The sequence below is a fragment of the Cibotium barometz genome, chromosome 59 (assembly GCF_041138505.1).
Source record: "Cibotium barometz isolate CiBa-2024 chromosome 59, ASM4113850v1, whole genome shotgun sequence".
NCBI lineage: Eukaryota > Viridiplantae > Streptophyta > Polypodiopsida > Cyatheales > Cibotiaceae > Cibotium > Cibotium barometz.
Genome location: NC_141104.1, coordinates 33,286,968 through 33,302,084, shown reverse-complemented (window position 1 = coordinate 33,302,084; position 15,117 = coordinate 33,286,968). Strand labels below are relative to the sequence as shown.

Genomic DNA, 15,117 nt, shown 5'->3' with positions numbered 1-15,117 from the left:
CACACACACACACACACACACACACACACACACACACACACACACACAAGTGCCATTGCTTGAACGGGGAGAACTCAAGCCCTATGCAAGGATAGCTGAGTAAAGTTCAAACTTGCGCCCTTGGGTAGCAAGTGAACCCACTTTGCCAAGTGAGCTACGAGGAACATATTTTTTGGTGCCCTCAAAATCTGGAGTCTTCAAAAATGAGGGCTAGCGCCTAGCCCCCCCTAGCGCCTTGTTTCTCGCTAATTAGTGAACAAACATAATATAATACTAGTACTCAACCCGCGCATTGCTGCGGTATGTAAAAGGCATTAAGAAGCGAAATGCAAGAATGGAAGCCAAAATACAAAGGGTCAATGGGGATACAAAGGGTTTTTCCTCTTATTTTTTAGAAAGGCAACCCGTATGGATTTGTTCAACTGATGTAGACTTAATCCGCACGTTTTTAAAAAGAAGGAAGAGCTGGAATCATTTTTTGTTCAATGGAACATTTCAACAAGGAAAAAGTTTTGGGAAAAAAAGCTTATATAAGCTAAGGTGGGCAGCACAAATGAGAAAATGCAGGAGGCTACTGCTCTTAGGTTATAGCTCAACTACAAGCTCCTCTCTATTCTCTTGAAGCTTTAAATAGCAGTACTCGGTGGGTGTTTAAACGTGCCGGCATTGTAATTATATTCATTAATTATAATGATTGACAGTAGTGCTACCCAAAGAACTGATAATTAGCGCAAATCATTATTACCTGTGGTGGCATACTTGTGCTGTAATTAGGAGTGATTAATTCGCTTGGATTAGTGGGATTAAGTGAGGTTTTTCAACATGCTTTCTTCTATCAAGAAGGCTTTACACCACCAGGAAAGTGAGGGTGAGCTGGGAGACAGTGATGACCTTTGGAGTTTTCATGGCACGGTCCTCCTGAGGAAGAAGGGCTTCCTTGACTTGAACGACCAGATTGCTCATGTTGGTGACCAGCTTAGTGAGCTTGTGGGAGATAAGGTCACTTTTCAGCTTGTGAGTGCCCATGGTTTATCAGGTACCTCCTCCCCCCCAAAAGAGAAAATGTTAAATCTCTTCTTCTTCTTCTTCTTCTTCTTCTTCTTCTTCTTTTTTTGGTTTTTTTGGTTAATCTTAAAAAAGAGAAGCAGCTAATCTTGGATTAGGGGAAGCTTAAAGTGCCTTTTTTTTGGAAATCATAGTTGCATGTGAGAATAAGAAATGGGGTTGGCAAAGGATAGGCTAACCTCTTTGGGTATGTTTTGGAACAGCACCTCATGGTACTGGCATTCTGAGCCAGATGGTGAAGCTCCAAAACTGGAACTCCAAACCCGACACTTTGGCAGCCGATCAAGGGTCCTCTTATGCCATAACCTTCCCTATTGAGAAGAGTTTCGGCAAGCCGGGTGCCCTCCTCGTCACCAACAACCATCCCTACGAGTTTTACCTGGTCTCGGTCACCCTTAACACACCAGATGACCATAGCCAGCACCTCCATTTTCCCTGCAACTCTTGGATCTACAATGCTGAAAACTATGGCGGTCCTCGGATCTTCTTCACCAACCAGGTGCATACTTTGAAACCTCTCTCTTCTTGCACACTTTTATGCCATAGAGTAGTCAAGATGCTTGTCTTTCAAGGTTGCTCACACCGAGTGTTTTGCGGCATGCAATAGCCTTGCCTCCCCAATGAAACACCCTTGGGAGTCAAAGCCCTACGAGATGCAGAGCTCAAACAGCTACAAGGAGACGGGACTGGAGAGAGAAAGCAAGCGGATCGAATTTATGACTATGATGTGTACAATGACCTGGGGAATCCAGACAAAAGTGAGGAGTATGCTAGACCTACTCTGGGGGGCTCTCAAGAATATCCTTATCCAAGGAGATGTCGCACTGGACGTGAACGCAATGAGACTGGTATGACATGCATGACTATGTATACAAAAACTGCACTCAGGTGTATACAAGCGTAAGGATGTATGATCTAATGATGTAAGGATGTGGTAGCTCTACTTCTAGGGGCTCACATGAGGTAGGGATGGTATAGCACATAATTAACCTAAGGTACTGCACTAACTTCTCCTAATACCTTGACAGATCCGGAAACAGAGAAACCTGTCTCACTCCTTGATCTCATATATGTACCTAGAGATGAGATCTTTGATCACACAAAGACATCGGATTTCTTGGCTTCTTCCATCAAGGCCATAGCACACCTCCTTTTGCCGGCAGCTGAGGACCTATTCAGGGGAAGACAGCAGTTCAACTCATTGGAAGAGGTTAATGATCTCTATGTGAAAGGGTTGGACCTATCCTTCAGTGAAGAGGAGCAGAAAAGGGAGGATGTGAAGTCTCACTTCGAGCTAATTTCAGAACTGACAAGTGATAAAGACACGGGGGATACCAGCCTGCTCAAGTTCCCCCTTCCACAAGTTATTCAAAGTATAGTAAATACACTTACATTGGATATAAAGAGCTTGTGTTTCTTTGGTTCTTCCTTGTATGCAATGTCCAAGTAATTCACTCATGTATGTAAGTATATTGATGGTGCAGCAAGCAAAGATGCTTGGAGTACCGATGAGGAGTTTGCTCGCCAGACACTTGGGGGTATGCATCCCATTGTCATTGAGAGATTGAAGGTAGACATGCAAAAAACCTGTGCCTCCTGACGGTTGGGTATGGTATGGAGTTTAGAACTTAATTTCAGACGGTTGGGTATGGTATGGAGTTTAGAACTTAATTTCAGAAGGTTCTCATGTAAGTTTGCTCATGATTTTGTCTTTAAATGTTGTTTTTTGTTGCAGGTCTTCCCTCCTATTAGTAAGCTTGATCCTCAAGTATATGGTCCTCCAGCCTCTTCCATTACGGCTGACCTCATTAAGCCCTACTTGGAGGGCATGACTGCTCAAGAGGTTTCTCTCTCTCTCTCTCTCTCTCTCTCGTGCACACAAGCACGCACAGTCATTCCTGCTCACAAATATTGAGATAACTAAAAAAGTATTTTACATGGAAGGGTGGACAGCATGCTGTTCCTAAGAACACCATGAATCCACACTGATCACAGTTTGGTCAAAAACAAATCATAGACATAGTGGTTTCTAGCTTGCTTCTTCTTGAGTAAGATGTTCTGCATTTTTGGAGCAGGCTATAGAGAAGAAGAAACTCTACATATTGGACTACCATGACGCCTTCTTGCCTTTCCTTGAGAGAATCAATGCTTTGGAGGACCACAAAGGTTATGCTTCTCGCACCATCTTTTTCCTCACAAAGATGGGGACGCTTAGGCCAGTTGCAATTGAGCTGAGCTTGCCCGGCGCAAGTGGGAGGGTTGATAGAGTATATGCTCCTCCAGTTGATGGCAACGAGGAGCAGCAGTGGTTATGGCGGCTGGCCAAAACTCATGCAATCCTCAATGATACACCGGTTCATCAGCTCATCAGCCATTTGTAAGTGTGAAATCCAGAGTCTATGAAACCATTTCTTCTTTTGTTTTGTTCTAGCCTTTCATTAATAGTCCATGTACATGTATGCATGTATCCTAGCCTGCTAATAATAATATGTATGTTTGTGGTGAATGTGTACAGTCTGAGAACCCATTCATCTATAGAGCCTTTCATTATTGCCTCTAATAGGCAACTCAGTGCCATGCACCCCTTGTTTGTGCTCCTCCTACCCCACTTTAGGAACACCATGAACATCAATGCCATAGCTAGGAAGATTCTCCTCAATGCAGACAGTGGCCTGGGTGGGCTTATCGAGCGCACATTCACGGCGGGAAGATACGCATTGGAGCTATCTTCTGCACTATACAAAGACTGGCGCTTCGATGAACAGGGGTTGCCGTCGGATTTGATCAAAAGGTTAGTTGATACTCTCTCTCAGTTGGGGTGTCATGCAAGGTGTGGTAAGAAGTGCTTTTACTTCCCAAGCTTTACATACTTGTATGCTTTTTGGATGTATCAGAGGGATGGCTGAGAGAGATCCAAAAGCAAAGACCGGGCTGCGGCTGCTGGTAGAAGACTATCCATATGCTGTGGATGGGCTGGAGGTGTGGATGGCCATAGAGTCATGGGTGAGGGAGTATGTGCACATCTACTACAAGAAGGATGAGGATGTAAGCCATGATGCTGAGCTGCAAAGGTGGTGGCAAGAGGTGAAAGAAGAAGGCCATGGTGATAAGAAGAGTGAGCCTTGGTGGCTTCCTATGAATAGCAGGGACAACTTGACCTCTGTCCTGACCACAATCATTTGGCTGGCATCTGCCCACCATGCTGCTGTCAATTTTGGTCAATACCCTTATGCTGGCTACATGCCGTACCGCCCTACGATGGGCCGCCGGCTCATACCCCTTCCAGATACCCCCGAGTATGCTGCCATCCTAGAGAATCCAGAGGCTTTCCTCCTTGCATCCGTATCATCCCCTTTCCAAACCACTATTGGCCTTGCAATCATCGAGATCCTGTCGACGCATGCCTCAAATGAGGAGTACCTTGGCCAAAGATCAACACCTCAATGGACTGACAACTTGGAGGTCATGCATGCCTTCAAGAGGTTCCAAGAGAAGCTTGTTGAGGTGGAGCAAGGCATCGTGGAGAGGAATAGAAATCCACTCCTCACAAATAGATATGGTGAGGTTCAAGTGCCCTACACTCTCCTCTTTCCAAGCTCCAAAGAAGGCATCACAAACAGAGGCATACCCAACAGTACATCTATATGATCCAAAGACCTCACCTCACACATCCACTATGTGCATTGTGTGCAACACCGGAAAATCACAAAAAAAAAAGAAATAAAAATCATTGGTTAAAGCATTAGGCAACTTTGAAAAGGCTTGAGAGGTTAATTATAATTTTATAGCAAAGAAAGCAATGAGGATGTAAAGAGCACAAGCATGTCCATGATGCAGTTTCCAAGTGGATATAACAAGTCTTGAGAGATATAATCGTGGTGTTGTGTGTATGTGGGAAAGCACCCTAGAGGTGCAAGATATTGTGGTGAGATAGGAATGCCACATGTAATATTGAATGATGTGTGAGTGTTGACCTAAAGAGTGGAAAAGGGAGTGCTACATGGATGATGATGTGTAAAGTGAGATAAGGCTAGAGGGTCTATATCATTCTCTCCCAATGGTTTTTTTTCAATGTGGAATACAACATAAAATGCTCTAGGACATGCAACCTCCAAAGAGTTGACGATTTTGTTTTGTGCCTAATTAGGCTAATTATGTGTATTAGTGTTGGTTGACTTCATGAGCACTGAGTTTCATAAGACATGAGGTATATTAGTGTTTGGTTGACCTAATGAGCACCAAGTTTTATAAGACATGAGGTCGTTCTTTGGCACAAAAAAACTTCCTAACCACAAGATACTCAAATCTTCCATGATCTCTTGGATGAGATGAAATAATGTGGCCTTTGGGTTGAGAAGCTTCGTTCTCTTCTAGTACTTGCTAATTTTGCATAGAAAAATGCTACCAGGTTTTTCACTGGTGTCAGGACCTTTAAGACACTTGGAGAAGGAACTCTGATTCTCAATCACAAAAATTAGAGAATTACATGTACTTGCACAAATTAAAACTATAAATTTTAATAAACAAAATTAAATAAACGAGAGAGAGCTAGAGAATAGGAAAGAGATCATCGTCAACACCAGATTGGATTGAATCTCCCGTACCACTCACCCATATTTATATGTATTAGAAAAAGGTTGCTTTTCAAAAAGATAACTTGAAAACAAAGTACAAGTGCTTTTGAGTTTTTGAGCCTAAAAGCTCTACAAACATATAGCAAGTTATAAATAAAAAGTCTTGGACCTACCAAAAGTATTAAATACTAATTGATATGTACAAAGGTTTGAGGCCTTAGTCTTAAAAAATTATTAATATCTAAATATGAAAACATAAAATGTGTTTACATGTCTTTCAAAATATCTTATAGTGATCCAATACATGTTTCACTCGTGATTATCACATAATCTATCACTCAATCATCACTTATATCTAAAATAATATTAGTCAGTACACATAGCTGATTAAATGCATTAATCTTGATTGTATTATATCAACGCATTAATCATGACTATATTATACCAATACATTTATCGTAACTATATTTAAAATAATATTAGTCAGTACACATAGCTAATTAAATGTATTAAACACATTAATCTTGATTATATTATACCAACGTATATAGTTAATTAAACACATTAATCTTAGTAAATGATAAATAAAAGGCATATCTAAAATAAAATATCTTGAAATATAATAATGAGCATCTTTCTAGAGGTTATGACTAAAATTTTCTCTTTCTCGGGTTGTAATTGACCTCAATTACATGGATGGTAAGAGTGGATGAGATTTTGGTAAGAACGAATTTTATTTTTGGCATCCATTTGGCACCTTCAATAGGATGATTCTTGAAAGTCACAAGATACTTAAGTGTTGCTTGTGCATATAGTGATAGTCTCATGGTGGTCAAAGATAGACTTAGGTATAAGATATCCTTCTTATATAATCTTAAAAGGTCCATAAAATTGAGGAGCTAATTTTAGCATATGTTACTTTCTTATTATTATTTTATCTTTTTGTTTTTATTTATTTATAGAAGCATATGAGATGAAACTTTATTTTCAATAGGTTTAGGCATACCAAGATCATTGAAAATATTTTTATATTCGAAATTACCATCTTGCTTGAGAGAGAAGTCGTCATCGTGATGGTTGGCTTGTGTAGAAAAAGATAGAAGGTCAAAGGTGAAGAATCCTTGGTGTCGAAAATTATCTTTGAAATATTTGATTTTGTTGGTAAAATTTAACCTTGAATAAAATTTTTGAAATTTGCAAAAAACAAACCTTGACAACCTTTGAAATTCTCTTCTTGCTTGTAGCAATCTTGGATGCTCAATTGGTCCTTGAAGCTTTGATTTAATTTGTACAAAAAGTAATGCTAGAAAAATCTTGGAAGTATTTGTTTGCCTTGTGCACTCAAAATAGTATTCTTTGATGCTGAATTTTCTTTTTGGTAACTTGGGTAATGGAGAAACCTTAGAATACTTTTAAGAGTTAGCTTCTAAAGCGTTTAATGTTTTCAAGAGTTCAGCTTTTAAAGCCTTTGAAATAGAAAAGCTTTGTAAAGTTAAGAGCCTGTAAGCTTATTAAATATAGCTTGTAAATAACAAAGTTTCGAAGCTTTGAAATAGCAAGGCTTGGCTTTTAAATGTTAAGGCTTTTAAAGCTTACTCTAGTCCCCTAACCCGTCCTCCGAACGGGAGAGGTTTGGATACCATAGAGTAGGCCTTCAATTTGAAGACCATTTTGGCAGTCATGGATGACTTTGAAGAAAGCATCACCATGCTTTGCATATATATCCATGAAGGGAGATCCTCAAGCACTTCATTTTCTTTGAACAAATCACCAAACTTGGCATACATAGACACATGGAGAGAGATGTGTCCTCTTTTACATATAGTAAGAAGTGGTGTGACCCATCTCCGATGGGAAGTAGGCACCTAATGAAACATAAAATTAAAATAGACTCCTAAGCTTTCACCAAATCAATTTAAATATAACCTCATAAGGATTTCCCCTAAGCAATGGAGTAAATAGAATGTATCAATAATCTTGTAGAAAGGACCATGTTGCCATTATGAATAATTTGTGGTTCTCTCTCTCTCTCTCTCTCTCTCTCTCTCTCTCTCTCTCTCTCTCACACACACACACACACACACACACACGAACACATAGTAGCAAAAATACAAAGCTCCCCCTCCCTCTTTCTCTCTTTGATCTCTCTCTCTCTCTCTCTCTCTCTCTCTCTCTCTCTTCTCCACATACATAGAAATACCAACATAGTCTCTCTTTGCATTTTCAAAGTAAGAGTGATATAGATAAACCGCAAGGGGAAGAGTGAGAGAGAGAAGCTATGTCTATATATACAAGCGAGACTTTCTCTCTCCTTTACACACATCTCTCTCTCTCTCTCTCTCTCTCTCTCTCTCTCTCTCTCTCTCATGTTTATATACGCACACAAAATCTCTTTGCATGTATATATATTTATATATGTGTGTGTATATTTTGGCCAGGTCAAAACCGGAGTACAGCCCCAGCATATAGGAAACCCAAAATGCTCATATACTTTGAGCAAAACTTTACACAGTTTATCTCATGTTTTCAAGGGTTTAGCTAACTCAAATTCAAGTATTCACTCCACATGGATAGTGGAAACATTTGTGTCTTAAGCCTTGTGTGTGTGTGTGTGTGTGTATTTGTGTTGGGGGGGAGGGTAACAAAATCGGCAGAAGCTTTGTAGCAAGCACAATAGCAAAACCCAAAATCAATGCACCAAACTGATGCTACCAATACAGGCTTTTGGGGCCAACCAAATCAGATTTTGAACTCTCTTCCCTAAAGGTGTCATGGATTTGAAATTTTTCTAGTCATCAAGTATCTGCCTCAAATCAATGCACCAAACTGATGCTACCAATACGGCTTTTGGGGCCAACCAAATCAAATTTTAAACTCTCTTCCCTAAAGGTGTCATGGATTTGAAATTTTTCTAGTCATCAAGTATCTGCCTCAAATCATCTAGTTTATTCTATAGGCCATAGCAGCAATTGGCATCCATTATCACTACTTTTTTTAAGTCATGCGAGAGTTGGCAAAAGATCAAAATATATTTGGTATTAAAAAACTTCTGCTAGCGCATCATCGTGCTTGATCTTGTGCATAGCCTCCTGGTCATGCTTACCAAGAAAGACCTCTCTTGTTGCCAGTACCAATATTTGTAGAACGTGATGGTCCTCTTGCTGGCCTGTGCATATACAAAGCCCCCAACAAACACACACACACACACATAGAGACTCTCTCTCTCTCTCATAGAAGCACCTCCCATTGTATATGTATGATGAGGGGGGATGATGAGGGGTTTAATAATGTTTTACCATACTAGAAGATGAAGAAGTGCAAACTGAGTACCACCTCTAAAACTTTTCCCCAGAAACCTGTATTTTGTAGGTGATCTTGATTGAAATACCTCCTCTATACCATATCCAATCCAGGAAGTCGTCAAAATCCTTAACTGTTTTCAGCCACCAGTCAAATCCTGAGGGATTAAATAAAAAGAGTGCCATGATCCAACAAAGTGCCATAAAACCAGAAACTTGTATTTTGTAGGTGATCTTGATTGAAATACCTCCTCTATACTATATCCAATCCAAGAAGTCGTCAAAATCCTTAACTGTTTTCAGCCAGTCAAATCCTGAGGGATTAAATAAAAAGAGTGCCATGATCCAGCAAAGTGCCATAAAACCAACTCGAAAATGTAATGAGGATATATGATGTGGTGTTTGTGCCAACATCATCAAAGGATATGTAGACTATAAGCAAGAGAATAAGTTGGACACCTGTCACAAAATGGCTTCTTACGAACAGCCTGTCTATGTGGGTAAACCTCTTATGCATCACAACAAACCCACGACCAGTTGCACGATATTTTGCACCACCATGAAGAATAGTCCTGCAAAAAAAGTGGGATGTATTCCTAGAGAGAATTTGAAAAACACGGATGAAAGCTGTAGTTGCATGGTGAGAAAATCCCATAATGCAAGAGGTGAATCCATGCTCAATTATGTTCTTGACGATCATGGGAAGGGCAGTAAATAGTGATGAAGTGCTGATTGAGTGAGGCGGTGAGGGCCCTATTGGCAAGGGCACCTACACCTTCAATAGCCTTATCTAGACACTGCATCCATTTAGAAAAGTTGAGTACACCATACCCCTATTGAGTATAACCTTCAATTTCATTCCAAGAAATGGCATCCTCAGAAGGGGCTCCTCAATCACTTGTGCTTTTGAGAGAGTACTGCACTTGGCATATGTATCCATGAGAGCACTGCCAGACACATTATCATTTCTGAGCAACCCTTGACTTGTGAATTTGTTCCCCTTTGTCAACTGCTCTTGTGCACCCACATGCTTTAAGGATGCAAGCAAAGGTATCACATTTAGGGAAAGGCCCTTGTGCTGCATACATTGAGAGCCCTTGTGTTGCATACATACATATACTCTTATAGATACATGCATACATACATACATATAATATTATAGATACATACAAAAAATACTCATATAGAATTACTAAGAAATTCAAAGTTAGACCATATACATGTATATGTATATATTTGTGTGTGTATGGATGTCTATGCTTATGTATGTGTGATCATATGGCTTTTAACCCCGTATACTTTGCTATTGAGGATAAGAGGGTGCAACAGTGATAGAAAACACTTAGAGAGAAAGAAGTGTGCCCTAATACAGTACTACTACTCCTCATTTAAGAGCTCGATAATCTACATGGAAGAGAAAGATAATATTGCACATTACATCTATCAAAACCTATCATACTAAGAGAGAGGCATACATACACACACACACACACACACACACACACACACACACACACACACACACACACACACACACACACATATATATATATATATATATATATATATATATATATATATCTCACTGGATAGATCATATTTAGTCTCTTGGGATTGTTCCTAGGGCTTCTTCACCGGGTGTGGGTAAATAAACAAAATGAGCTAACTTTTCTATCACCCAAGTATGAGATTGGTTAGCTCTCATCATGGAGTTATTATTCAACACGTCTTGTTTTTGAATCTCATTCTCGTCGAATAGATATAATTGGTCTCCTTGGGATTGTTCCTACGACGTTAAAAAGGGCTTCTTCTTCTTCTTCTTCTCTCTCTCTCTCTCTCTCTCTCTCTCTCTCTCTCTCTCTCTCTCTCTCTCAAAAGCTCCAAATGGACTTAGCATACTTCTCATCTTTTTCGAGTTGTGCGCACTATTTAGATACCTTATGGTTGATCTATTATGAGAGAGATACAAAAGCATGTAGGATCATAAACTCTTCTCTTCTTTAGCATGTACTACAATTTACTTCCCGTAATTTTTCACTTCCAACTTGCCATTAGTATGGTCCCCTAATACAGAAGTAGTACTACTACTCATTAAGAGCTTGATAATGTACATGGAAGAGAAAGATAATATTGCACGTTACATCTGTCAAAACCCATCATACAAAGAGAGGGGCATACATCTCTCTCTCTCTCTCTCTCTCTCAAAAGGGACTTAGCATAGTTCTCGTCTTTTTCGAGTTGTGTGCACTATTTAGATACCTGATGGTTGATCTCTTTTGAGAGAGATACAAATGCATGTAGGATCATGAACTCTTCTCTTCTTAGCATGTACTATAATTTTCTTCTCGCAATTTTTCACTTCCTACTTGCCATTAGTATGGTCCCCTAATACAGAAGTAGTAGTATTACTCATTAAGAGCTCAATAATCTACATGGAAGAGAAAGATATTATTGCGCGTTACATCTGTCTCAAAACCCATCATACAAAGAGAGGGGCATACACCTCTCTCTCTCTCTCTCTCTCTCTCTCTCTCTCAAAAGGGACTTAGCATACTTCTCGTCTTTTTCGAGTTGTGTGCATTATTTAGATACCTGATCGTTGATCTCTTTTGAGAGAGATACAAAAGCATGTAGGATCATGAACTCTTCTCTTAGCATGTACTACAATTTGCTTCTCGTAATTTTTCACTTCCTACTTGCCATTAGTATGGTCCCCTACTAATGCAAAAGTAGTACTACTACTCATTAAGAGCTCGATAATCTACATGGAATAGAAAGATATTATTGCACATCACATCTGTCAAAACCCATCATACTAAGAGAGAGGCATACATATCTCTCTGTCTCTCTCTCTCTCAAGCTCAAAAGGGACTTAGCATACTTCTCATCTTTTTTGAGTTATGTGCACTATTTAGAAACCTGATGGTTGATCTCTTTTGAGAGAGATACAAAAGCATGTAGGATCATGAAATCTTTTGAGAGAGATACAAAAGCATGTAAGATCATGAACTCTTCTCTTCTTAGCATGTACTACAATTTGTTTCTCGCAATTTTTAACTTTCAACTTGCCATTAGTATGGTCTCCTAATACAGAAGTAATACTACTACTCATTAAGATCTTGATAATCTACATGGAAGGGAAAGATAATATTGCACGTGTAAGGTGGCAGCTCCGCAGATGCAACAACCCAATGCTAATATGGAGCCATTGCTAGAAGATCATCATGCCAATGTGCCTGGTCCCGAAGTGTGTGGTGTGAATTGCAAGTAGAAGAAGGGTAAGGGCCAGCTATTAACTAGCAAACATAAGCCAAAGTCCGGGGAAAATTTTAAAAGTGGATTGTTCGAGAAGAAGGGATGCCATTGATTGTGTCGGCCAACAAAGCTGCAGATCGTCTCGAGACTTCTGCTGGTTGCTGCAGATGCCGAGAAGTGCCAATAATACGGGTGAGTCTCTCTCTCCTTTATACACACATCTGTTTTTTTTTTCTCGTGTAAAACCAAACCACTAAAAATTGATAGTATCCTTTGGAAATCCAATAAACTTGAGTTCATATGTGCATTCATTTAATTCATACTAAACAAAAACTCATCTCCATGTTCATCTTCACTGCACGTTATTTAATGAAGATCTTAACTTTGCAAGGACCATATATAACCGCTGTGACCTCAAGCAGCTATGTAGCAGAGTATGGCCATACAACAAACCTGGACCTCTGTAAAATAAAGGAGGTTGCTGATCTATAATACCATAGAAAAGATTCCCTGTTGCATATGCCTCCAAAGGCATACCTAGAAAAAGTTCACCTATGACTCTAAGGTCAAAATATGTATACAATATCATAGGCAAACGTCCAAAACAGTACTTGTAAACCACATTAGGCCTGCAGTTAAGCCGTCTAAGGTAACGTGATTCCACAAATCAAAGTATTTACCAATGTCAAATCTTTCTTTAAGTGCCAGAGAAGCTGAACTGACCATTGTGAAGGCAAAATAGAATAGAAAACCTACAATGTATGTGATCCCCAATACCCCTGCAACCACCCCTCCCACAATCGAAATGTGTGAACCACTTCTTAGAGGGTTATCAATAATAGCTAGATATGTGTGTGTGCTCTATGACATAAGAAATGATATCAAAAGGTCATTCTTTACAACCTGTAAAGGTACTTGTAGTTCATTGAATTAAAAAAGTGACTAACACATCATTTAGATTGCATCATTTATATCAAAATATCAAAATTTAGATTACACCATTTATATCAAAATATGCATTAGATGCATATTAGTTTTTTTTCTCTCTTTAAAATTTTAACATAGAGCTATGTTGCATAATTTTAGCTCCTTAGATTAGTTTTTTTTATTGTATGTTAGTGATAAGAGTGCTAGCATAGATCTTAGGTAGCTTAACCCTAAAAAAAAGTTTTTTTAATAAAAAAAATTATCGATTTTCATTATTTTTCCTTAATAGATTGGTTTTTTTATTAAGGAGATGATAAATAATTTCAAGAATAAAAAAATTGATAAATCGGTATTTCATATTCAAATTTATCATATGGGTAGTAAAAATTGATGTTTTGAGTTGTTTGGATGCATTAGAACATCCAATCACATCAATTTAGAAATTTGTTTCTCTCTTTTCCTCATTGCACACAAAAAAGAGAAATAAATCATAATTGATCTTAGATTAGTGAATTGATTCCACCCAAGCACATGGTTTAGCAATCTAATGATGTTCTTGATTATGTTAATTAATTTATAATTAAAGATTAATTTAAGCTCGAAGATTAGCCATAAAGAGAAAAAAATAGCAATGGATTTAATCTTTAATTAATTATTAAAGCATATTTTTTTTCATAACTCATTAGAGTTAAGAAAAGTTGGATTAGTTGGTTTGAACCTTCCCTCTTTTAAAATGAGTTCAAGGTATGAGGGTGTAGAGGCATTTAATGTATGTGAAAGTGGTAAAGGCTAAAAAAGGAGAAATGTAAAGAGGGAATGTATTATAAGCTTTGAAGGTGTAAGCAGGGTGTTGACTTTTCTCACCCACACCTTTTCAAAATCGACCCTTGGGAAAAAACAAAAAAACTCCCACCACCTAAAATCAAAATGAAAACCATTCATGCCTAGGTGGGAAATATATATATATATATATATATATATATATATATATATATATATATATATATATAATTCATGGTTGGTGGAAAATAGTGGTGTCACTTGACAACATATTAGTGGAAATGTATGCTAAGTGTGGCTTACTTGTTGTAGAAGCACATACCTTTTTTGTTAGCTAAAAAGAAACCAAAAAAAGGTATAGGTTGCCAAAGCATTCTAGATGGTCTTAATCTATATATTTGTAAAAAAGCTCGCTACTTATTATGTTTGCAAAAACTCTCACCAGACAATCATAATTTGTTAAAATATGCAAGTGAACGGGTGTGTGCGGGAACAAGCCCTTATAGCAAGAGACTATAAAAGGGAGTCTCTAATTGAGTGGGTAGCAATGAAAAGGTGAGAGGAATCTACTGATGAGAGAATCAAGGGTAGCATGAGTGAATATAGGGACGTGGAAAGATTCTAGGAAAAGGTGCCCCCAGATGTAGGGGAGGTGGCACAAATCAAGGAGAAATCAGTGGGATTAGATGCTTGGCATCTTGTGGATGTAAAACCTATAAATTGAGACATTGGCCTAATGAGAAATTGCTGGTTTTTGAGTATCCATGCCTACATTAATTATGCACTAATCTCATCTTAATAATCTTCTAATCATGTTGATCTTTGCATTTGATCCACCATAGCCCACTCTTGCTTTTATTTCAACTTGGTATCAAAGCTATAGCTTGGAATTCATCTAGTTTTTAAGTAATAAATTACCTTGCTAATCATGATTAGGAGTTAATCACATTTTTAAAGTCTTTTTCAACAAACTTTCTGAACCCCCAACTAGTGGAGGGGCTTGATCTCCCTCCAGCCTCAACATTAGCCCAAGAGCTTTTAGCCATAGCTAGCCACAACCCCCATGCTTCAGCCCATCAAATTGATGCATCAAACTGCCAATGAGCAGCTGTAGAAATCCGTGATTTTGCCAACGCATCTTTTTCAAAAACCACAAATTAGTCATTATACCTTGGAATTGGGAGAAATGGAGCTAGCCCAAAAGGTTTTTGGGTGTG

General features: G+C 38.6%; 1 protein-coding gene across 1 annotated transcript; it reads left to right on the top strand.

Moving 5' to 3' along the window:
- The first annotated feature begins 507 nt into the window (after window positions 1-507).
- LOC147605739 (linoleate 9S-lipoxygenase-like) lies at window positions 508-5,191 on the top strand. The gene is made up of 9 exons (XM_086793590.1): window positions 508-1,036; window positions 1,269-1,564; window positions 1,673-1,913; window positions 2,094-2,438; window positions 2,550-2,635; window positions 2,801-2,908; window positions 3,141-3,442; window positions 3,581-3,856; window positions 3,960-5,191. Exons 1-9 carry the CDS (start codon window positions 823-825, stop codon window positions 4,711-4,713), a joined length of 2,622 nt encoding a protein of 873 aa, XP_086649716.1. The 5' UTR covers window positions 508-822; the 3' UTR covers window positions 4,714-5,191.
- The last annotated feature ends 9,926 nt before the right edge of the window (window positions 5,192-15,117 follow it).

Bases quoted from the DNA above. Each gene is read 5' to 3' on its own strand.
- LOC147605739 (XM_086793590.1), top strand. From the start codon at position 823: ATGCTTTCTTCTATCAAGAAGGCTTTACACCACCAGGAAAGTGAGGGT. The intron at 2,439-2,549 runs GTATAGTAAATA...TTGATGGTGCAG, and splicing joins CCTTCCACAAGTTATTCAAA to CAAGCAAAGATGCTTGGAGT. The intron at 3,857-3,959 runs GTTAGTTGATAC...TGGATGTATCAG, and splicing joins CCGTCGGATTTGATCAAAAG to AGGGATGGCTGAGAGAGATC.